A 23,872-nucleotide genomic window follows, 5' to 3' on the forward strand; every position below is an offset into this window, starting at 1 on the left:
GAGTGTGACACTCAGCCGTGGGTGAGCTGGAGCTGGGATCTGGGGCTGGACTCCCACGCAGGAGCTCTGCACACCTTCCCTGGGAACAGGGCTGAGTCACACAGGCCCAGAGCCTCTAATCTCTGGGGCATCTCCCCAGCAATGCTGCCCCTCCTGTTCCACCTGAGGCACTCACAGCTCTGTCTGATGCCCCCCTGGACTGCTCACCCCTCGAGGGAGGGAAAGAATCCCAAAAGACTGGTGCAGTGGCCATTCAGGGTATCTTGTGGTGTGAAAAATGACCTCCTTCTGTTGGTCTCTTTATCATTTTAACTGTTTAATTCCACTTCTCCTGGTTCTTGGATTATGGTGGATGGGGGATAATTACCAGCTGTTCATCTGCCCAGAGATTTGGGCTTTTCCTGACCTCTAACCCCTCCTTCAGTCCCTTCCCTGCAGCACACCCAGTTCCTCCAAAGCACACCGGCTTTCCTGACCTTGTGGGGCCTTCAGAGTTACCTTCCCACCAATCCACTTCAGCATTTGGGGTTCTAAGCAGTGCCTTCATCCTCTTTTCCCCCCTCCCAGCCCATCACAGGGGGGCTCTCTGGCAATCAGAGCCCTGACAGACCCCACGCTGCCCCCACAGCCCTGCCCCTTCCTCTGAAAGGGCCTTTTGGCTGCAGATTTGGGGACTTGCAGCACTAAATCTGGCCTTTCTTAGCCCAAGCTGCTGGCCCCCTGCCACCCCAACAAATGGCCATGGTGAGACACTCTCTGAAATGTGCCTGCTGAGGGCACGATTCCGTGGCCAGGATCCCGCAGGAACGGTTTGGGCTGGCACAGCCACGGCGAAAATCCCGAGCCAACGCTTCTGGGAAGGAGGCAGGAAGGAAGAGAGGGCTCAGCTCGAGCTCTGGAGCCCTGCCTGTGGGAAGAGGAACACAGGAATTTAGGGCTGGAATTTAGGAACACCCAAATTGAGGTGGAAGTTTCCAGGTCGCTGCCTCTGCTGCTCGTTCTCCTCAACTAAAATCCCTCTCTGCAGACCTTAAAGGGGACATTCAAGGTGGGCAGCTCAACCTTTCTAAACCCTCTGTCCCTCCTGCCCCCAGCAGCAATCAGCACAGCCACCCCACCCCTGGAATTCCGAGGCAGGCATGCATATCTCTCCTTTCAGGGTGGGGATTTCTCCTGCAGTCGGGGTTTCACAACCTGGGTTGCAGCTGACAATCATCTCTCCTCCCGTGTCTGCAGGGCATGGAATGGCTTCTCCATTGGGGAGCTCTGTCCAAGTTAGGACAAGCCCTCCTCTTCCTCCTGGGAGGTTTTGGAAGCACAAGGGCAGCTTTTTCTCATCATCCCCAGCCTGTCACGCTTGCTAACATCTTCCACCTTGCTCCTCGTGCCCAGCTGGGATTATGGGATTATCAGCATGCACAGGGACCCCACAAAACAGCAGGGATAATAGGCAGAGAGGTCAGACTGTCCAGTCCCAAAAAGGCCATTCCCATCCACTCCCATCCACTCAGGAATGCAGAGCACAGGGGCACTTCTGGGAGAAATGTGGAGACTGAGGGGGAAACTCAGGGAAGCTGAAGCCAGGAGAGATAATTTGATAACCCAGCCCTCCTTGCAGTGATGTCAGGGGATACATTCTTAGGGCTGGCTCTGCTTTTAATGTTTACCTCCAATTCAGACGACCTGGGGTGTTTGCTCCTCTCAGAACTCCAGGCAGGTCAAAGTCACAGCCCCACCTGCTTGTGCCTGAAGGAGGAGCAGCAGCGACCCCCAAAACGTGACCTTCAGACCCCTGGAGGTGTGAAAAACATCCAATTAATAGCAGGCAAACTACTTCAAGGGGGTTTGGCAAGACATTTCAGGCCACTCATCTTTTTCCCAGTGCAAAAGGGAGAGGTTGGATCTCCCTCTCTCAAAAGCAGCTTTATCATTTCTGTGCCTTCGTTTCGGGGGTGTGAATCCAGACAAAACTGAACAGAGGGATAACCAGTCGAGTTTGTGTCGCTTTTAAAAGTGCCCGTGGCTTCAAGCAGAGCCAGCTGTGACAGCACAGGTTATTAACAGCCTCCCGAGGAGCCTGAGCCCCCAGGAGTGCTGGAGCAATGGATGCTGCAGCAGGAATACTGGAGAGTGTTAAACAACCTGTCAGCCTTTCCACAGGCTCACTGCAGCAGGGAGGTGAAGCAGGCAGCTGGAGGGGAGGGAATTAGCCTTATAAACAGTTCACTTGCAGGCAGAGGGGACTGGGAGAAATATCAGAGAAGCAACGATGTGCAAAACAGAGCTGGAATATTTCCTAGCTGCCCAACACTTCCCCACAGGCTGGGGATGCTCTGGGAGGAGGAGGGTCTCTCTTCAAAACACAGATTCAGAACCACCCAATAATTAATCACAGGATTAACAGCACCAAGAGAGTTCTGGCAGAGGATCAGGAATGCCAGCTAAGAAAATCCATGTTCCAAAGCAGTCCTGGGAGCACTCAGAGCCAGGCTGTGGAGGGGCTCAGCAAGCCCCCCCCAGCATCCCCTGAGCAGCAGAGAGGAGGCAAGAAGGAGAGGGAACAAACAAAACAGAGCCCAGGGAATTAATTGAGAGGAAGGGATTAGTTGGAGGAGAGCTGGGAGGAGTGTAGTGAGCACAAGGGTGAGTGGGAGGGAAATGAATCCGAGCTGTAGGCGGGTGAGAGGTACATAAAGCCAGGAAGATGAGACCAGATTAGAGCCGTGAGTCAAACACTGAGGCATGGAACAAGGCTCCAGAGGGTATCCCAGATCCTTCTAATCCACATAAAAACCTCTGCAGGTGACCCACCCTCACCCTCTGTCACACAAAGGCAGTGTGCACCCAGTGGGGTCAGTAATGCTCACAGGTCCTGAGGCACAGGTGGGAGCTCTGCTGGTGACACGGGTTCCAAACGTGCCCAAAATGCATTTTGGGGATGAAATATTTTCCAAATCGTTTCAGTTTTTACGTTTTTGCACCAGTCTTACCTGACAGAGGAGGAATTTGTGCGGTTCATGCTCCCAGGGCAAATTCAGGCTCGGAAGAGGAAGCAGTTCCATCCACCCAGGCTGTGAATTACACTCATTTTTCCTTCCTCAAGCACCCAGGGAGTTCAGACACTCACCCTGGCAAACAAAACCAGCCAACACCAGATCATTGAAACCTGTGGTGTTTTCTCTTGCCTTAAAACCTCACTTTGGGAGTTTAATCCAATGAATGCCATCACCCCCTAATATCACCCATCAGCCATTTCAAGCAGTGATGGGGGCTTAAAGTAGGATGAGGGGATGAATTTCTACTCAGCTCCTGCTTCTCTGCATGTTAATTTTAAGTCTGGAATAGAAGCATCAAACATCCTGAGCTGGAAGGGACCCACAGGGATCCTGGTTGGCCAGAACAACCTCTCCCTCCCCTCATTTCTGTCTGAAATCAACCTTTCCCACAGCTCCACTGTGTGATTTCTCTGGAATAACTTCCCCTTAGCTTCAGGCTTCCAGCCATGTCTATAGGGAACAGCATTTTAATTCATAAAGCACCTTTCTTGGTGCCCAGCAAGAGGGCAAATACCAAAATAATCTCTTTTCCCTGTGCACAGACAGCCTGCAAAAGAACCAGGGAAGCTGCAAGCCAGGAAAAGAAGAAGGGTGCTGTGACAAGGGTTTCAGGAAGGCTGCATGTGGCCCCTTCATTGTAAAGCCTCTAAAATAATCCATATATATAAAATAAATACATCTATACACACAGCTATGGCTGTACAGGCCCACTCAGGCACATGTCACAGCAAATGAGAGGTGGCTAAAAGCAGCCACTTCCCTCCAAACCAACCAAACTGACTCACTTTTCACATGTCCCTGGTGGAGCAGGGGGATGCTTCAGAGGTGATTTAATCCCTGCACAGTGCCTTGAATTGTGAGTGACATCATAATGCCTTGCCTTCTCCTGGAATACCTTCCTTTCTCCTGGGGGGTTCCCCTGGTACTGTGAATTTTCAGGGAATTATGGCTGGGATTGCCTGGCAGACTGGTTTTTCCATGTTTTTATCAGGCCAGTGTGCACAACCTGGAATAACACCCCAAAATAAACCCCACACGAAGGGCTCTGAGTAATGTCATAGTAACTCCTCAGCACAGAAGTGCCCCCAGGGGAGCAGGAGATGGAGCCACAGAAAATAATAGCAGGGTTTTATTCCTGCCTCAGTCAAGGCATTACATTCCCTTCCCTCAGAAAGTATAAAAGCAGCAAATTGCCCCAAATGGGCCCAGTTTTGTGCAGCCAACAATGCAAGTCATAAAATCAAGAATATCCCGGGAGCTGAACAATGGGATCCACTGGGGGAAAGCTGAGCAGGAATAAGGCTCCCTTAGGGAAAGGCTCATCCCAAATCACAGGAGACAGAGTGCAGCAAGGAAGGGTGACAGCAGAAAAACCTGAATTTTGATTTGTGGGACACAGACTCACAGGGAGAAACAAAGACAAAATAAACCTACTGGAAAAAAAAAACCACCACACCAAAAAAAAGGTGACTTCCTAAGTGTGCTCTGGGAATATTTCAGTGCTCAAAAGGGTCCTGTGGGCAAAACTCACCTTCCAGCTGGAATTCCAAATGGGAACCTGGGAGGGAATGAGGTGCTTGAGCACTCAGGACTAAATCAGCTCCTCTCTTCTGGGGGACAAGGGAGAGAAAGGAAATTCAGGAAGGAAATTCAGGAAGGAACAGGCACAGAAATCAGGTCACTCGCTTTTTGGTTCCCCGGAGCTCAGGCCGGGAATTCCGCGGTGATGCTTCCCCATCTGTCGGCAGCAGCCAGGAGCGACAACGGGATCTGCAGAGTTTATTGATCTGTTGGTCCCTTCAATCTAAATATTGACTTTGGGAAACCGAAGCCTCCGAAAGACGCAGACTCGGCCTCTTTGACACCTCAGCCCGGGAAGACTTCTAATCTATCAATTTTGTCTGAAAGCTTTTCATTTAAAGGGGGGAGGAAGCAAAAAGAGGAGAAGAAAACCACATTTTAACGTAGGAACACGTAATTCTTTTAGCATTGTCACCATTTATTTTCTGCCTGCAAACTACACAAGTTGCAGCATCTGCCCTTTCCTCAAATTAATAATTTTCAAAATTCCTATCTAGATTACTTCTGGTTCCAGATACAGAGAACTAAACTGTATTCAGTGAAAACCCTGGGCAGAAATTAATGTCCTGGACAGAAATGGAATTGTCAGAGGCACAAGTAACCTCTGCTGCTTTGTTAAGCCAAAATGTTCCTGATTTTTCATCAACTTTGGTTTTATTCCAGTGTGAGGAATTGGAGGCAGGCAGCAAAAGAGGAAAGTGCTGAAAGACACAGCTCGGGAACCCAGCACCACATTTCAGGTCTGGGAAAAACAAACCTGTTGGAACGAGACTTTCCTGGCCCAGGAAAATTGAGCATTGTTGCTGCTGGAAAAATAAACCAGGTGATCTCTCCAAAACAAAGATCACTTTTAGCACAGAGCAGCAGCCCATCATCACTTTGAGAGACAGGGAATATTTCCCATTTTTTCTGTTTCATCAGATCCCTAACCATGTCTGCACGGTGAACAAAAGCCCATGTGGCAGAACCGCATCACTGCTACCCCTAAACAAAACCACTTCATCTGCTAATTAACGAGCAAAACTATCGGTCTTAGTGTTTGCGATCCCACTCCAGCCCCTCCTCAAAAGGCTTTGGGAACCGGGAGTCCGCTCGGACCCTTCCAAAGGCCAAAATAAAAAACTCCTGGACCCCTTCCAGCAGGTAAAGAGGGATAAACCACCGCCGGAGGGAGGTCCCACCTCCCCCAGAGCTCCTTCCCGCGGGCAGGGGCAGTGCCCGGGAGCTCCGGAGGGTCTCGCCGCCCCTGCGGGGAGGAGGCTGCGGGATCGGCCGGGGCTGGACCCGGGTCCCGGCCCCTCCCCTGCTCCCCGCCCGGCGATCCGGGGGAACCCGTCGGGCCGGTCTGGCGGCGGCTGCCGGGCACGGAGGGAGGCGCCGGGAGAGGAGCGGGCACCGCGGGCACAGGTGGGGCCGGGCCGGGGGGTCCCGCCGAGGGGCCGGGGGTCGGGGCAGGGCTGGGTCCCGTCCCGCCCCGCCGCACCCGGAACGCTTTCCCTTCCTCTCCCTTCCCTTCCTCTCCCTTCCCTTCCCTTCCCTTCCCTTCCCTTCCCTTCCCTTCCCTTCCCTTCCCAAACCTTCCTTTCCCAAACCTTCCCCACCCTTCCCCACCCTTCCCAGGACATCACCTGCTGGCAGCGGGCGTTCGGAGCTGTCGGCAGCCCGTGCCCTGTCTCCCGAGCCCCGCCGGGCACTGACTCGCTCTCGTGGCCTCGGGCTCCTGCTCCCCGCTTTTCCTCCCCCCCCGCGTCTATAAATGATGAAAACAACCTTCAGGGCTGCGGGGTGATGACATCAGTCAATGTTTATACAGCCCTCGGAGCGGCAATAGGTGTCTGCATTAAGGAACAATGTAATTCTGCAGCAGAAAATCCCGAAAAAGTCACTTGTGAGATCAGCGCTTGGCTTGAAAAGCATATTTTGAGCTCCGAGAAAATCGGTGTCCTGCCGGTAAATAGCATATTTATGCTATAGCATAAATAGCATCCCTTCCTGGGAGCGGGGCCGGGGCCGTGCTAAATGGAGCAGCTAATGGAGCATTTCGGCGCGGCTCGGGTGTCACCGGGAGCCGCTTGAAACCCAAGAGGCCGAAGTGCCCAGGGAGCCCTGGCAGGGAGCGCTGCCGGGACGAGCGACGGCGCGGGGGGTTCCACCCCCGCTCCCGGGGGTGGACGGTGCTGGGGGTGGGATTTGGGATGAGCTGCCACCCCCACTGTGGCTGCTGCTGCTGCTGGAGTCCCTGGGTTTAACTCCCGGTAAGTGTCTGTGCTTGCTTCCAGCTTTCTCTCTGGTTCAGGATCGAGTGGCATTTGGTCATTTTGTGGTTTCCCCACTGGTGTTCGTGTTAGAGCACGGATGCTTTTGTACCTGTGCCAGGCCTGGGTTTGTCCCTGTGTTAACTCGTAGGTCTCACAGAGACTATTTCCAGCAACTTCTAAACTGTTCTCACTTAATTCTGCTTAACTCTGTTCCTTTGCCTTGCAGTTTGGGATGGGGAATTCCAAAAGCCACTCGCTCTCTTGGCACCAAAGCTATTTTTAAACGAGCCCCAAGGTATTTCCCCGCTCTGCTGTCGCAGTGGTGATGGTTTGAGGGCAGAGGAATCTCCTCTGCCAGCACTTGACCCTGGGGAGGGGTTGATCGGTGTGACGGGGCCGTGCTGTTCTTCCCCGCCCCTGGTAAATGAGATGCTTTGTGCGGCCGTAACCCAAGGCAGGATGTTGGCCGGGAGCTTGTGAAACCCAACCCCGGCTCTGCCGGTGACTTCCCCAATGGCCCGGGGCAAATCACTTACCCTCTCTGCGTCCCGGTGCTTGTCGGGGTGAAGAACGCGGTGCTCATTAGAGCGGGAGCTCTCGGGTGCTGTGCTCTGTGACACCTCTGCTTTTCGTTCCTCTGCCACGTCCCGTGGGTTCTCCTCACGTGTTCCTGTGTAAATTAGAAATATGCTTTAAATTGGGTAGTGGAGCTGGGCAATCTGCGCGAGTTGGTGGATGCTCTGGGTTACAAAACGCTGCACAGGGGGATGCAGAACTAAAGCATGGAAAAAAGGGGGGGAAGGATGAGCAGTGTGGACAAAACAGGAAATAAATCAAAGGGACTTTGTGCCCAAGAGGAGCAGCATGGAAGGGTTTGGAGAGCTAACCAGAAATCCCCCTTTTTCTGAAGTAACTTCTCAAGGCAAATGAATGTCAGGGTTTGCCTGAGGAATGTTTTTGTTACTGAGTGCACACGAGGTGGGAATCAGCCAAGAAACCCTTTTCTGCCTTGTTTTGTTGCAGATGGAGCCTGATGTGAAGCGGGACACGGGATTCTCCGGAGGCAGGCGGGGTCAGCACCTGTGATGCAGCCTCTGCTTCAGTCCCACACTCCACTGGATGAAGGTCAGTTTAGGAAAACACCTTCAGTGTCCATTGTAGGTGCTGCCAGAAAAGGTGTTTTCCTGTCATCTCCAACCTCGGGAGCAGGAAGTAACCTCTATTTTTCCCAGCTGGTTTTGATGGGGAGGGCGATATCCAGGAGAAGAACTCTATTTATAACGCTCCAAACAACGCTGTTTGAGTGTGCCCCAAAGTAATTCCTATTCCTTTAGTAACCCCAAGACAGGCTGCTGTATAATGTGAACCTTGAGAGCAACGTAACACCCTCTAAAAGGCAGGTGGAAACCCCTTCAGAGTGCCCTGGGACCAACCTGCAGCTTGAGCAAAGGTTACCAGCTGTCTTATCTTCTGCAAAGATAGCCAGCCTTGCCTTGGACTTTAAATGATGGGACTCTGTTAATGAGAAATCCTAGGGCAGATAATGGGTAAAATGATGATTTTGTTTCTGCAGTGGCCCATCTTCAACCATCCTGGTGTGGCCTCAGGCAGCTGGGCCTGTGGGTTGTGGGTTTCTCTTTGTTGGGATGATTTTCTGTAGGATTTTTGGTGTCTAGTTAATCTCTCCCTTGTGTTGGCTCATAGGGATCAATTAATTATGTTGGAATACTCATTTTCATGCATAGCATGTCTTCATTATCTGCATTTTATCTGCAGCCAGGCTGGGATCAGTTGAGTTTGAACCTTTTAGGGGAATTCTGAGTCACCCCAGGCACGTGTTGGCAGGTTCTGGGTGGGAATTTTCTCCGGGGTCACAGTGCAGGGAGGGTGTTTAGAGTCAGGAGCTGGGTGGACCCAGAGGAGTTGATTTACAGTTCTTGGCCCAGCTGGAGATGGCAGAATAATTACTGCTGTCCCTTAGGGGAAAATGTCATTGGAGTAACTGTGCATCTGCCAGGAGGTCCTTGGGGAACCCCCACCCAGGGGCTGATGTCAGATGTGGTTTTCTGGTGCAGTTTTGGGAGCTGGTGCTCAGCCCTCCTGTGAGCTGGTGTTGGTTTACCCAGTAAAGAACTAAATCTGATCTGTCTGAGGATCAGGCTTTGCTTTTTCTAACACCTGGTTAAAGCAGTGGAACATCTTGCTGTAGCTGGAGCAGCTCAGAAGGGTCTCTCTGCCTCACTTTGCAGTTCTTTACATCCATAATAAATAGAAATAACAGCTTCAGTAGCACTTTAATCCTTTTGCTATGCGTGTCCCTCGTTCTAGATGGATCTGTTCACTTTTAGGGCCGATCTGATTTGCAGCATTAAAGTTACAGTCCCTGTGATCCCACTTTCTCCAAACAGTGTCATGTGCAGGGACTATTAGAGTCAGACTGGGTTTGGTTGTTTACTGCCTTCAAACAAAGGCAGTAAGTGCCTTTTTCACAAGGTTTAAGTTATTCCCAATTAGCTGGTACTTGCCCTGAGGCAGGAGCAGACACAAAACCCCGGTGACCAAAGCACTGTGGAATTTGTCCTTTTGCTATGTAAACTGGGGCAGGTGTAGTTAAATTTGTGTTTAATGCTACTTTCATCTCCTTCACCCTCCCATATCTCAATACTGCCCTTGGATCAGCTGGATTTTCCAAGCTGGGAGCCAGAGCTGGGTGTTGCTCCCTGCCAGCTTCCTCCAGACTGAAGTCAGTGTAAGGGTTTCTGCTTTGTGACCTCCCTGAAACGGGGTGAAAGCCCCTGTTTCAAGTCAGGAACTAGAAAGCGAGGACCAGGCAGCCAAGACCCAGCTTTTTGAAGTGTTCTCTGAGCATTTTATCGAGCAGTGACTAAGAGCTGGGTCGTTGCAGCCCAGGCCCTCCATGAGCTGTTTCCACAGTGTGACCCCATCAAAAATCAGTCGTGGCTGCCTCTCCTCTTGCCACCTTTGTTCCCCCTTGGTTTCTGCCGTGCTTCCTGCAGCCAGGTGCTGGGGGATGTGCTCTCTCCTCTCCTCCCTGCTGCCTCAGGATTAATTGGCACCTCCACTGTCTCCCCTTTCACACCCTGATTGTTCTCCACCTTCCCTGAACTCCTGACACGGCCCTGCCAGCCCAGCCTGCTCTTTTCTTCCACACGAGGTGACAAGAAACTTAACTCTGAACCAATTTGTCACTGCAGGGCTGCTCTGCCCTGGGCCCCGCAGCAGCACCTCTGGGCTCCCTCCCAGCTCCCAGCCAGCCCCGGGGGATTCCTTGGCCTCCTGCAGGTGATTCCTGCAGGGCAGCACTTAAGGAGATCTCTGTTAACAAGATTTGCCAGTTCATGGTTTAGTTCTCCGAGGAGGAAAAGTGGCTGCAGTTAATTTAACTGGGTGTCCATTCCCAGTCTGCTCCCAGTCAGCACCACAGGCTGCTGCTGGTGGTTGTAGGAATTTCCATTTAGCCACAAAACAAAAGCAGCGTGGTTCTGACATCTCATCGAACCCTTTGCATGATTAATTAGCTCATTAATCATTAAGCAGTTAATCGGGAAAGATTAAGAGGCTGAGGGCTGAATCTCCCTGTGCCAGGAGCTTGTTTTGTTTGTCGCAGAGCGAGAGCCAGTCAAGGATCTGGTGGCATTTTGTGTGTGTGAGGAGCTCCAGCTGCTTTCCCCCCACGGGAGGTGTTAGCAGGGCAGGAAGAACAACAGCAGCCAAAAAAAGGAGAAATAAACCAAAATACCACAGGGAGGTATTCACAGGGCCTGAGCTGGAGCTTGAGGTGTATTCCCTAACTCCAAGGCTCTTCAGGAAAACAAAGGATCTCCTCACAGACCTGACAGGTTCCACCCCCATGGTGGTGACCAGCTGTCGTATTCCTGGCTAAGCCCATCCCAGAGCAGCCTCCAACAGCTTGGCTGGGTCCTGGCAGAAGCTGTGTTAGTTCCTGCTGGGTTTGGGGTGTTTTGGGAACTGGCAGGCTGGGGAGCGTGGCCTGCCCGGGCTCCCCGCCAGCACCTCGGCCCTGGAGCAGCACAGTCAGTGCTCATGAATATTTATCTCTCTCTTATGGGAGATATGAAGGAGGGGACCCAGTTCAGCTTTGCAGGCCCAGGAGCTGAGGTGGGGTTTGGTGTGTCCCCCTGTGTCCCAGCAGGGCTCCAGCTCCCGTGGCTCCACAGGGGGTGATGCAATGGGCACGGGGAGACGGGTGTCTGTGGGCTGCCCAGTTCCTCCATCCCACCAGTTCCTCCACCCACAGGTGTCTGTGGGTGCCCAGCTCCTCCATCCCACCAGTTCCTCCACCCACAGGTGTCTGTGGCTGCCCAGTTCCTCCATCCCACCAGTTCCTCCACCCACAGGTGTCTGTGGGCTGCCCAGTTCCTCCATCCCACCAGTTCCTCCACCCACAGGTGTCTGTGGGTGCCCAGCTCCTCCATCCCACCAGTTCCTCCACCCACAGGTGTCTGTGGCTGCCCAGTTCCTCCATCCCACTGGAAGTGTGCTGCCTCTGGAGCACACGGTGTTCCTTGGGCTGGCGGGTGCCACGTGTAATTACACGGAGCAGGATGGTAATGAAGGGACAATAACTGCCCTCTGAGTGTGCTCTGTGCTGGAGAACCCAGCCCGTGCCCTCTGCTCTGCTGGGGAAACTGGTTTCAGACGTGGGGCTGGTGACTGGCACCAAGGAGAGCTGTGGTTTCCAAAATGCTGGCAGGGCATTAGCAGGATGATCTCAGAAAGGGACTTGGAGACCACCCTGGACGAGGACTCCCAGCCCAACGATGAGGTGGTGCCCTACAGCGACGACGAGACGGAGGACGAGCTGGAGCCTCGGCCCAAGGCTGAGCCGGGACGGAGCCAAAGCCACGGACACGCTGAGGAGAGCCGGGAGCCCGGCAAGAAAGGTACCAGGGGCTGGGGAGAAACCATCCTGTGCTCGGGTGGGATTTGGAAGAGCTTAGCTGAGTGTGGAGGAGGAAATATGGCAGGTCAGTTTAACAAAGTCAGAAGGAAACTGTTCCAAGCTGCAGCAACAGTTCTGGGCCAGCGGTCCTTGCGTAAAGCTAATTAGCTACGTGGTGACCTCCTCTTAATTAAGGCACTGGATGTGCATGGCCTGTGCTCTGGGAACTGCTCGAGCAGAGCTCCAGATGCTTGTCTTCCCAATCCTCTGGGAACTGGCACCAGCATAAGCTGTTTGCTGGGTCCAGTCAGTGGTTTCCCCGGATTTCTGCTCTCCAAGGCTTGCACAGAGCAGATTGATCCCTCACCGCTCCTTTTGGAGCCTCCTGAGATTCCTGAAAGGTAAAAGGTGAGTAGGAGGAGTTCAAAGGAACCATCAGGTGCAGCCAGGGTAGGAACATCAGTGGGAGGAACCTTTCTGGCATCCCTTCAAGCCTCTGCCCGAGGAAGAGCTGCAGCTCCTTTAAATCCCCCTTTTGCAGGGCTGCAGTGGGAGCACTTTTAATTTAACCAAGGCCTGTTTAATTAATACAGATTCCTTCCTGTCTGGGTGGCAACTCCCCTCTCGTTTTATAACCCTCTCTGATGTGTTTTCATTTTATAACACGTTTCGTTTTGGGGATTTGTAGGATGACATTCTTTAAAGATGATGACTGACCAATGCAGCTGCCCAAATATTAGGGATTAGTGTCAGAGTTTAAAGTGATTAATTTTATGGAGCTTCCTTCCTGCAGGTTTTATTTCAGCACCTAGTTTTCTATCAGTTTTATCAACACTGCAATGTTTTCAGAATGTGGTGAAGAAATGTTTTTGTAGACTTGTTGACGATGTTGCCATTTTCACCAAATTTAATTACTTTCTCAATTCATGCTCTTATAAACTTTTAACCCCAGACCTGGTTCTCCAAGGTAAATATTTCTCTTTTATCTTCGGGGCTCGTTAGGAGCTTGTGGCTTTCACGTTGGTTACAAGCCCTGAAAAAAAAGGGGAAAGATCCAGGTGTGTCAGTCCGGACTTGCTGGAGGGTGGGAGGAAAACAAAAGGCTTTGTGCTCCCACGCCTCTGCCGCCGGCGGTTTCACGGGGAGGAGAATCCCATGAAACCAGGAAGAGCAGCCGTGGGTTGAGGGAAGGGGGAGATGCTCGTGGGATGAGTCAGGGAAGCTGCGTTTCCAAACCCTGCGTCAGTCGCAGGCATGGAAAATCACTTCCCAAGTGCAATTCCTATTCCTGAGTTTTCATGGGATCGGACAAAACTCGTGGCCGAGGGAATAAAATGAGCGCTGCGGATTTGTCCCTTTTTTGTGGGTGTAAATGGACCCCATGGCACGGCGTGGATATATCAAATTATTGCTTTCAAAAGCGACCCGACCTCTTCGTTTCTGGAAAGACAGGAAGCTGTTTGGAGCCTTTAGTGGCTTCTCGGGTGTCACAGAAGCAAAGGAAAAGAGGGGAGGGAATTTAGCACGGATAAATGTTACTCTGAAGGCTTTCCCTTTCTCACAGACCTTTTAAATTGTTAAGCAACACTTCTTCCCACCCCCGGTGACATTTGAATTGTTAATAAAGACAAATAGCCTGGAAAACCGCCTTGAAAAGCTTTTTTTAGCCTCTGTACTAAAAAGCAGGTACCAGCCTTGCTCCAGTCGAAGGTGCCTTTAGAAGATGGATTTGAGAGAAAGCCTAAAAGGGACAGAATTGTGTTTGTGACGAGTTTTGACCCGTTTTGTCGCTTCCAGACTGCAGCTGGCAAGTGAAAGCAAACGATCGGCGCTTCTACGAGCAGCCCGCCTTCAAGAGAACGATCTTCCTGTGCTTCAAGAAAAGCAAATATGCGGTGAGTTGTCTCGCCTCGACGAGGTGCTAAGTGCCAGGCGAATGCTTCCTTTATCCCCGCGGGACCTTCGGGATGGCTGGGGAGCGGTGGAAAAGCCACCCTTCGAACTTCCTTAGGGTTTCCAGCTGAGGAGGGGAGGATGACTGGGTTGGGGGGTGTGAATGGAAAATCGAGGCATCCAGAGATGTGCTTAGAGAAGCCAGGTGCCCTCAGCCCAAAATATCACCTGGTTGCTCTGCTTAAAAATTGTGATGGCAGAAGAACCTGCAGCGTGACTGACATTTGGGTTTCTCCCACAGGACAATGCAATCAAGACATACAAGTACAACCCCATCACTTTTCTACCTCTGAATCTGTTTGAGCAGTTCAAGAGAGCAGCCAACTTCTATTTCCTTGTTCTTCTCATTTTGCAGGTAAGACAGGCAGAGAATACTCCCTGTGAAGGGAATTTGGGCTCAGTGGTATTTGTGACACAGTTCAGGGCACTGCCTGAGCTGTTACCCAGCCCCATCCCAACAGAAACAGGACGGGCTGGCTGCAGAGCTCAGGAATTTCACGGGGAAAAGATGTGTCTGGAGTTCAACTCGGGAATCAGAAGCACCAACCCAACATATGAGGGACTGTGATTTTTAAAGAGGAGCTGGTGCTGAAGTCGAGCAGCACAGCCAAACTTCTGGAGAGTTTTGTTCATTCTCACAGCCTGGCTTAAAAAATTCCCTCTGCTGGGTTGGTTTTTCTCCTGCTCCAGTCAGATCAGTAGGAAATGCCTCCAAGTTGAGCTTGTGCTGAGCTGAACTGCTTCCCTTGCTGTTTTGCAGTCGATCCCCCAGATAAGCACCCTGGCATGGTACACAACGCTGGTGCCCCTGCTCTTCGTGCTGGGAATCACCGCAGTCAAAGACCTGGTGGATGACATTGTAAGAGCCCTGTGAAGAGCAAACCCCCCCAGTGCAGCTCCTTTGCCCTGTTGTGACACATCCTCTGCTCTGGTTTCAGGCCCGGCACAGGATGGACAACGAGGTCAACAACAGGACATGTGATGTCATCAAGGATGGAAGGTGGGAATGTTCCTTGTTTGCCTTGTTGCTGAGCTTTGGCACAAAACCTAATTGAAACTGGAAGAGAACTGGCCAAAGGAATAATTTAACATTAATCCCGTGGCACTAAACCTGTGCTGAGAGACTCTGGAGAGAAGGACAGGAATTTATATCTAGGTGGAGGGGGAAGAGAAGAAGTAGGTTAGGACTTCTAAGTTACAGACCTGTTTCCAAAAAGCAAATCTACTCTATCCCAAGAGGTCCTGTTCTCCTCTTAAGGAAAGTTCAGTATTGCAAGATTTATGGAGTGCATAGTGCTCTAGATTAAAGAGTAGTAATCATTAAACTATCTTGATATTAGGTTCAAAACCACAAAATGGAAAGATATTCAAGTTGGCGACGTCATTCGTCTGAAGAAAAATACTTTCATTCCTGTAAGTGCTCCAGATGCTTTGGGTTTATGTTTCTACAGAGTTCTGTGGGAACCTGGACCTGCATTTATTTTGATTTGATTTGTTTTCTAGGCTGATATTTTACTGCTGTCCAGCTCGGAACCAAACAGTCTGTGCTACGTGGAGACAGCTGAACTGGATGGGTAAGGATGGCTTGGAGTTAATTTGGGAGGACTGGTCAAAGAGTAAATCAGATTCTGCTTGTTAAGTGGGGAACTGTGGGAACTGTTGATTCCCACAATTCAAGGATCATTATAAATCAGTGAGGGTCCACTGGAGTGCCACAGAGATGTCAGAAGCATTGGAGAATGTGACATAGGAAGGACCTGGACTGATTTTTTACCTCTGGAAAAGGTTGTCCAGAGAAGTGGTGGCACCCATGGCATTTAATGTTGTTCAAACGTCTCTCCTGTATCCGTGTTTTAAATAAAATTGCCTTTTTATCCTTTCTTCTCAGCGAGACTAATTTAAAGTTCAAAATGGCCCTGGAGGTGACGCACAGGCAGCTTCAGGAGGAGAGCGCGCTGGCAGACTTTGATGGTGGGTACAGTTCTATTTTGACACCATTAAAAGCAGCTCACAGCTCAGTGCAAGTAAAGTAAAGCTCCTTCTGTGGTTCCTGTAAATTAAACACATTCCCCTCCAAATTCTGTAGGTCTGGTTGAGTGTGAGGAGCCCAATAACCGACTGGACAAGTTTACAGGAACGTTATTCTGGAGGAACTCCAGTTATTCCCTGGATGCTGACAAGATTTTGTTGCGTGGGTGTAAGATCAGGAACACGGATTTCTGCCACGGGATGGTGGTGTTTGCAGGTGTGTCATATTTCCCTCTAGACATCAACTGCATTTCATGTCCTGGTGTGGTAAAACAGCCATCCTGGCACTTGTTCCTTTGTTATATCTTTCCCCTGTTGGAATTTTTCACTCTTCATTTTTAGGTGCTGACACAAAAATTATGAAGAACAGCGGAAAGACGAGATTTAAAAGGACAAAGATTGACTCCCTTATGAACTACATGGTTTATACTGTAAGGCTTTTTGTTTCAAATTCTCATGGTTTTTAAGTGGGCAGTGAATGCAAAGCTAGGTGTGTAATAAGAATGTCTCTGTTTCGCCCCGCCGAGCTGGGGCGGAGCAGGAGGAAATGCAGGAAGGTGCCTTTGTGGGAAAGGTTTACTCCTGTTCTCCTGTCATGTTTTGAGGGGGATTTGGGATTTGAGGTGGGCAGAGAGAGAAGTGTGACAGGCCTGTGTGCCCCCCGCAGATCATCGTGGTCCTCATCCTGCTGTCGGCCGGGCTGGCCATCGGCCACACCTACTGGGAGCAGCAGGTTGGCAACTGCTCCTGGTACCTGTACGACGCTGAGGACTTCAGCCCTCCCTACCGGGGCTTCCTCAACTTCTGGGGCTACATCATCGTCCTCAACACCATGGTGCCCATCTCCCTCTACGTCAGGTAGGGGGGTGCCGGGGAGGCGCCGGGATTTCGGGGGCTGAGCCGCAGCCGGCAGGGAGAACATTCCAGCATTCCCTCTCTCTCCTGCAGCGTGGAAGTGATTCGCTTTGGCCAGAGCTACTTCATCAACTGGGACCTGCAGATGTACTACGCCGAGAAGGACACGGCGGCCAAGGCCAGGACCACCACGCTCAACGAGCAGCTGGGGCAGATCCAGTACATCTTCTCGGACAAGACCGGGACCCTCACACAGAACATCATGACCTTCAAAAAGTGCTGCATAAACGGCCAAAGATACGGTGATTTGGGCAAAGCCTCTGCAGGGGGGGAGGGATTTTAGTGCTCGAGGGAAATCAGGTGCACACGAGTCGTCGGAGTTCCAGCTGAACTGCCACAGTTTGCCCTGGCACTGACTAAAGCTCCAGTACAGTTGAATAACTGGGGGTTTCCCACTGTTTTCCCATTTAGAAAGTGGAAACTTGCCAGCAGAAAATTTACAAAACTATTTACTTTCGCTAAAATGTTTTGGGGACAAAACCTAGAAACAAACAAGGAAATTTAGCACGAGCAGCAGCTTCCCCTCTCCCTGTTCCTTCCAGGACATAACTGAGATCTGTTTGACTTCGTGCTGGGTTGTAAAAGCTTTGCTGTGGTCCCTCTGACGGCGGGTGCTTGCCTTGCAGGAGACAGCCGGGACCGAGCGGGGCAGCTGCAGAGCCACCCCGAGGTAGGTCTGTGGAACTGTGGCACGGGCACGGTGCCTTGGCACGGCGTGGAGAGGTGCAGGTGGGCACAAAGCAACGGCACCTGGGGTAACCCGGCCTCTCTCCTGCCCCGTTTTCCAAGCAGCAAGTGGATTTCAGCTGGAATGTGCACGCGGACGGGAAGTTCCTCTTCTATGATCACTACCTGATTGAGCAAATAAAGTCTGGGAAGGAGCCAGAGATCCACAAGTTCTTTTTTCTGCTCGCCATTTGTCACACGGTCATGGCTGACACTTCTGATGGTGAGTGTGGGCTTTTTGTTGGTTTTTTTTTTCCTCGTGTAGGAGGAAACAATAATTCAAACGCAGGGATTGCACAGGGGAGAGGCCCAAAGGCAGTGCTGATCCCATAAAGGAGGAGGAGTGTTATCATGCCCTTTTAAATGAAACAAACCCAAATGTGGAGGTGACCAGCTGTTGAATTCATGGATGGGAAACATCAGGTTGGAAGAGTCAATGAAAATATGGGAGAGGAATGTTGCTTTACTCCCACCTTTGTGAGCTGGTGATACCAACAGCATCCTGTCCTTTCTTGCTCTTGGGGCTGTGTCCACTCATTGTACTGGTGTCTGTGGCCAAGGGTTGGTCTTTTGGAGCTTAAATGGCTGCACTGAGAAATCAAGATATTGAGGCAGAGCAGTTTTTGGTGCCTGCAGGCAGGTGGGTTCAGGACTGATCCCGATGGAAGCACATCCAGTAAAAAGGGGTCCCTGGCCCCTGTTGGGGCTGCAGCGGTGTCCAGGCGTGTCCTCAGGTGTATCCTGGCTTTCTCTCCTCCCCCCTCCAACGCTGCAGGTCAGCTCAACTACCAGGCAGCCTCGCCGGACGAGGGGGCCCTGGTGACGGCCGCCAGGAACCTGGGCTACGTGTTCCTGTCCCGCACCCAGAACACCATCACCCTCAGCGAGATGGGCGCCCACAGGACCTACGAGGTCCTGGCCATCCTGGACTTCAACAGCGACAGGAAGAGGATGTCCGTCATCGGTGAGCTCCGCGGGAAGGGTCGCTCGTGTGTCCTGGGGGAAGAGGGAGCTGGGAGGCAAGAATTAACAGCTGGGTGACAGCCCTGTGACACACTGAAGCCTGATCTTGCAGCTTTGGCACTTAGCAGTAGGCTGAAAAATCCAATCCTGACGTTTAGTGCCACCTCTCCTGTTTTCCTGCGCAGTCAGAGAGGCCGGGGGGAACATCAGGCTCTACTGCAAAGGGGCTGACACGGTGATTTACGAGCGGCTGCACCCCAGCAATCCAAAGAGAGAGGCCACAGAAGAGGCACTGGATGTATGTTTGTTTTTTATATGCCATTTTTAAATCAACAATCGTGTCTTTCTGACAATAATGTCATTAATTTCCTTTTCCTGAGCTATTAACACAAATGCAGACCTGCTATTGCTTCTGCAAATCAGACTTGTTTTATCAAGCTTTCTGAATCCCATGGTCTTAACTCTTACATTTGGATTGCAAATGAAGAGTTTTCTTTTGTGCACATGCGTGGGTTTTATCATTTTTCAGGTCTTTGCAAATGAAACTCTCAGGACACTCTGCCTGTGCTACAGAGACATAAGTCAGGAGGAATTTGATGTGTGGAATAAAAAGTTCGTGGAGGCCAGTTTAGCCACAAGTAACCGAGATGAAGCTCTGGACAAAGTGTATGAGGAGATAGAAAAAGACTTGATTGTAAGAAGCTGGACGTTTTTAGTGTACATCTATTCTTGTATTAAAAGAAACAGATTTTTTTATGCTACTAAACCCCTGTATTCCAAATCCCCTCCAGCTGCTTGGTGCAACAGCTATTGAAGACAAACTGCAGGATGGAGTCCCAGAAACTATCTCCAGACTCTCCAAAGCAGACATCAAAATCTGGGTGCTCACTGGTGACAAAAAAGGTGGGTTTGCTTACAGCCAAAGAGCTAAAAACAGGAGGATGTTTTCCTGTTCATCCACGCTGTGGCATTGAAAGGGATAAATCAGAAATTACTGAAGTGCTCCCAACAGACAGAACTTTCAGTGAATACTTTCCTCTCCATTTCTTCTTGTAGAAACTGCTGAAAATATTGGATTCTCCTGTGAACTCTTGACAGAGGAAACAGCCATCTGCTACGGAGAAGATACCAGGCAAGTGAAAACACAGAGGATTTCCTTCCCAGGGTTTTCAGTCTGGGACTGACCAAGCTTAAAGTTTGTCCTTGGTTCTCCTGTAATAGCCTCCCCCTCTCTTTCCAGTGCTCTCCTTCAAACTAGGCTGGAAAACCAAAGGAACAGGGCTGGCTCCAGCCCACACTCCTCTCTCAGGATGAACGAGCCCTTCTTCCAGGGCAGCAAAGATCGGGCTCTGATCATCACTGGCTCCTGGCTGGTACGTGCAAAGGCTGGTTGGGATTTTGGGACTCTGTTCCTTTGTCTGCCCCAGCAGTTCATTAAAGTGCCAGAAATGGGTGCTGGGAGCGTGGTGACCTCAGGTGTGTCGTGGGGCAGCACCTGGAGTGGGACTGGAAAGGGCGCAGAAGGGAACGCGACACGTTTCTGTTGCACAGAACGAAATCCTGCTGGAGAAGAAAAAGAAGAAGAAGAAGCTGAAGCTGAAGTTCCCCCGCACAGCAGAAGAGAAGGAAAAGCAAGCTGAGAAGAGGAGGAGGGCTGAGGCCTACAAGGAGCAGCAGCAGAAGAACTTTGTGGACCTGGCGTGCGAGTGCAGGGCGGTGATCTGCTGCCGCGTGACGCCCAAGCAGAAGGCCATGGTGGTGGAGCTGGTGCAGAAGTACAAGAAGGCCGTCACCCTGGCCATCGGGGACGGCGCCAACGACGTGAACATGATCAAAAGTAAGGCAGCTGCAGCGCTCTCTGGCTAGGACACATCTCCTCTGCCCTGCTCCTGCGCTCTCTCCGCTGTCCCTCTCTGCTCCGAAGACTCTTCCATCTGTGTCACTGCCACAGGGCTTTTAGCTTCTGTGCCTGTTTCCCTTTCTGAGGAAGCCCTTTAGGAAATGGTTAGTGGTTTTTCCTTTTTTTTTTTCTTTTTTTACACATTCCCTGAGAAGGGACCTGAATTCCCTCTGTTCTCATGTTGTGGGTTGCAGCGGTGTAACATAAAAACCAAAGCAATAGCCTGGGTGCCCCTTGCCTGGGGGCATTCACCACCCTGGATTGCAGCTGCTGCTCTTTGAGCCACTTCCCAAGAGATCCCACTGAGAAGGAAACCTCTGGGATGGGGTTTATGTCCCTAAACTGCCTGGCCAGTTTGTTCAGGGCTTTGCTTGCTCTGTTTTGTCATTTGGTTCTCCCTCGGTCAGATTTCCCACGTCTGCTGTGACAGAACGAGGACTGAGAGAGAACCCAGGTGACAATCATGTCCAACCCGGCGTGTGGTGTTTGTCTCCTTGCCCCAGCTGCCCACATTGGAGTTGGGATCAGTGGCCAGGAGGGGATGCAGGCCGTCATGTCCAGCGACTACTCCTTCGGGCAGTTCCGCTACCTGCAGCGCCTGCTGCTGGTCCACGGGCGGTGGTCGTACATCAGGATGTGCAAGTTCCTGAGATACTTCTTCTACAAGAACTTCGCTTTCACGCTCGTCCACATCTGGTACTCGTTCTTCAACGGCTTCTCTGCCCAGGTAGGAAGGTCTGCTGGGCTGGGGTCGCAGCAAGCAGGTCCTTTGTCGGGGCAGGACAGCAAAGGCTTCACGTGGGACGTGGTGGGAACCTCAGGCTGTCACCAGGGATTTCTGCAGGAGGGTGGGTGATGAGTACTGAGAGAGTTGGTTACAGGCAGCGATTCCAGAGCCCTAAAGTCAGGACCGTGGTTGTACAGGGAGGAAGGTTTGGAAAGTGTGGGGCAGCTTTACACAGGCTAAAATTTCAGCAGAGCCTTGAGCCGAGGTGCTGCTGCCTTTGGGCTGAACACCAAGCCAGGGAGCTCAAAGCCATGGGAGAGCACATGAGGGTTTTCTCAGGAACTGCAGGGGAAGGGTGGGATACAAAGAAGTCACCCCCTCTTTTGCAGACAGCCTACGAGGACTGGTTCATCACCCTGTACAACGTGCTCTACTCCAGCCTCCCGGTCCTGCTCGTCGGCCTGCTCGACCAGGTACTGCCACAGACGAGCCCAAAGCTCACTCTGAGAACAACACCTTGCAACAGCTTTCCTTTCCTTTCCCCCCTTTATTAAGGACGTGAGCGACAAGCTGAGCCTTCGCTTCCCCAGGCTGTATATTTTGGGCCAGAGGGATTTACTTTTCAACTACAAGAAGTTCTTTTTAAGTTTGCTCCACGGAGCTGTAACTTCACTCATCATCTTCTTCATCCCGTACGGAGCCTACATGAAATCTATGGGACAGGATGGAGAAGCCCCTGCAGATTATCAGTCCTTTGCTGTCACAGCAGCATCTTCCCTGATCTTTGTCGTCAATTTTCAGGCAAGTAAAGGTGGCTTCCTGGACTCTGGTGCTCTGAGAACACTTTCTGCTCACGGTTCTGAATTTCTCTACTAAAAACGTAACAATATGCAAAAAGCAGTTGGCAATATTTGGAATTAATAAACTCACTGGGCGCTTCTGTTTGCTTTCAGATTGGCCTGGATACATCTTACTGGACTTTTGTTAACGCTTTCTCAGTATTTGGGAGCATTGCACTTTACTTTGGGATCACATTTGACTTCCACAGTGCTGGAATCCACGTCCTCTTCCCTTCTGGCTTTCAGTTCACAGGTCAGTCCTCGTGGTTTGTGCTTCTCGGTCCTGTCTCAGGCAGCTCTGTCACACACTAATTGTTCTGTTACTGCCAGGAACTGCTCCGAACGCTCTGCGCCAGCCGTACCTCTGGCTCACCATGATTTTATCCATTGCCATCTGCCTGCTCCCTGTAGTGGCCCAGCGTTTCTTAGCCATGACAATCTGGCCTTCGGAGAGCGACAAAGTGAGTGCAGCCTGCGTTGGTTTGGTGAATTTGGCAGGTATTTACTCACAGGAGTTGGTGTTGGGACCTGGGCTGGTAGAAGGTGGCCCTGCCCGTGGCAGGGGAGTGGAGAGGATGGGCTTGAAGGTCCCTTTCAACCCAAACCAGACAAAGAAGTGATGGTGCCCTCAGGGAGGTGACACAAGCCTGGAGCTGGGGTCTTGTGGGCAGAAAGGGTGGCCTTGGGGCTGGCCAGGGGCGTGCTTGGCTGAGACCTGGTGACACCACAGAGACCCCGCGAGGGTTCTGAGATGCCCAGTTTGGGTTTAATTTGGGCTGGGCTGCAGCGCCAGGGGGACGGGTTGTGGCCGCTTCTGCCGTGCCCTGAGCTGGCACACGGCGCAGGGGTGGTGCTGCCCTAACCCCCGGCCCCGGTGCCCGCGCAGATCCAGCGGAACCGTCGGAAGTACCAGCTGGAGGAGCAGCAGTGGCGGCGCCGGCCCAGCGCGTTCCGCCGCGGGCTCTCCGCCCGCCGCTCCGCCTACGCCTTCTCGCACCAGCGCGGCTACGCCGACCTCATCGCCTCGGGCCGCAGCATCCGCAAGAGGAGGGCCCCGCTGGATGCCGTGCTGGGCACAGCGCTGGGCACGGGCACCGGGGACGCCCGGGAGACGAGCTGAGGCACTGCGGGATGGAGATCCTTGTCCCGGTCGTCCCGGTGATTGCACAGAACTGTTCAAACAAACTCAGGATCTTTTTAACCAAAGGGCATAAGGACAGGAGGGGGTTTATGTCTTATCACAGAACTTTCTGGGCTTGGACTCCTGGGAACACAAAAAGGCCAAGAGTTCTCCGTGGAGCTACTGATGCTTGTGTGACTGCTCTGTGTGACTGTGCTGGGAATGGAAACCCAGCAGGGTCAGTTTTTAGCGAGGCCTGGAATTGCAGACTTTCCACTTTTTAATACTGTGGGGGTATAAAACTGCAGCTACATTTCATATTTCCTTTGCGTGCTCCGCTTCATGAACTGCCCGGACACCACGGCACGGGGGGTGCTGAGCCCTGGCAGAGGACCCTGGGCACCAGGGGAGCTGGCACGGCTGAGCTGAGGGTGTGCCTGCTCATAAACTTCAGCCAGTGTCAGACTGGATTGGGAATTAGGATCGATCTGGTGTCCGAGAGCTGCCCCCGGAGCTGGCACAGCCTGATCATTTCAGTTCTGGATACAGTGATGGATAACAGGAAATCAGTCACTCCCATTGGAACACACTTCACTTGCTCTTACAGTGTTTTTATGAGTCTCTTTACATTTGCACGTTCTTTCCTCGAGTTGAGATGTTCGAGTGTTTCACTTTCAGCTCCTTTCCCCTCCCGGCCTGAGGTCGATTATGGAAACGGTTTTACAGCACAAATCACGCCCTGCAGCTCCCGTCGAATGGAATGTACATTTCAAAAGTGCGACGCGAAATAAACACCCCAAAGCGCAGCGCCGGCGTTGTGATGAGCAGCAGGGGGAGGGCGGCGGGCGGCGGGCGCGATTCCCCGGCGCTGGAAGGGGCCGG

The 23,872-nt window shown here is 51.8% G+C and overlaps 1 protein-coding gene across 1 annotated transcript; it reads left to right on the plus strand.

Annotated features, from left to right (window-relative positions):
- The first annotated feature begins 5,960 nt into the window (after positions 1–5,960).
- Positions 5,961–23,789, plus strand: LOC135405734 (phospholipid-transporting ATPase IC-like). The gene is made up of 29 exons (XM_064640327.1): positions 5,961–6,044; positions 7,919–8,020; positions 11,631–11,820; positions 13,617–13,714; positions 14,014–14,127; positions 14,533–14,631; positions 14,711–14,772; positions 15,113–15,185; positions 15,276–15,346; positions 15,661–15,743; positions 15,859–16,017; positions 16,143–16,231; positions 16,468–16,658; positions 16,749–16,957; positions 17,342–17,385; positions 17,508–17,664; positions 18,217–18,405; positions 18,590–18,702; positions 18,934–19,098; positions 19,196–19,307; positions 19,461–19,536; positions 19,645–19,777; positions 19,956–20,241; positions 20,808–21,031; positions 21,421–21,504; positions 21,587–21,832; positions 21,985–22,123; positions 22,201–22,331; positions 22,757–23,789. The coding sequence occupies exons 2-29, from the start codon at positions 8,015–8,017 to the stop codon at positions 22,988–22,990; spliced, it is 3,777 nt and encodes a 1,258-aa protein (XP_064496397.1). The 5' UTR covers positions 5,961–6,044; positions 7,919–8,014; the 3' UTR covers positions 22,991–23,789.
- The last annotated feature ends 83 nt before the right edge of the window (positions 23,790–23,872 follow it).

This window comes from Pseudopipra pipra, chromosome W, assembly GCF_036250125.1.
Source record: "Pseudopipra pipra isolate bDixPip1 chromosome W, bDixPip1.hap1, whole genome shotgun sequence".
Lineage (NCBI taxonomy): Eukaryota > Metazoa > Chordata > Aves > Passeriformes > Pipridae > Pseudopipra > Pseudopipra pipra.

Bases quoted from the DNA above. Each gene is read 5' to 3' on its own strand.
- LOC135405734 (XM_064640327.1), top strand. The intron at 11,821-13,616 runs GTACCAGGGGCT...TGTCGCTTCCAG, and splicing joins CCGGGAGCCCGGCAAGAAAG to ACTGCAGCTGGCAAGTGAAA. The intron at 22,124-22,200 runs GTCAGTCCTCGT...TGTTACTGCCAG, and splicing joins TTCTGGCTTTCAGTTCACAG to GAACTGCTCCGAACGCTCTG.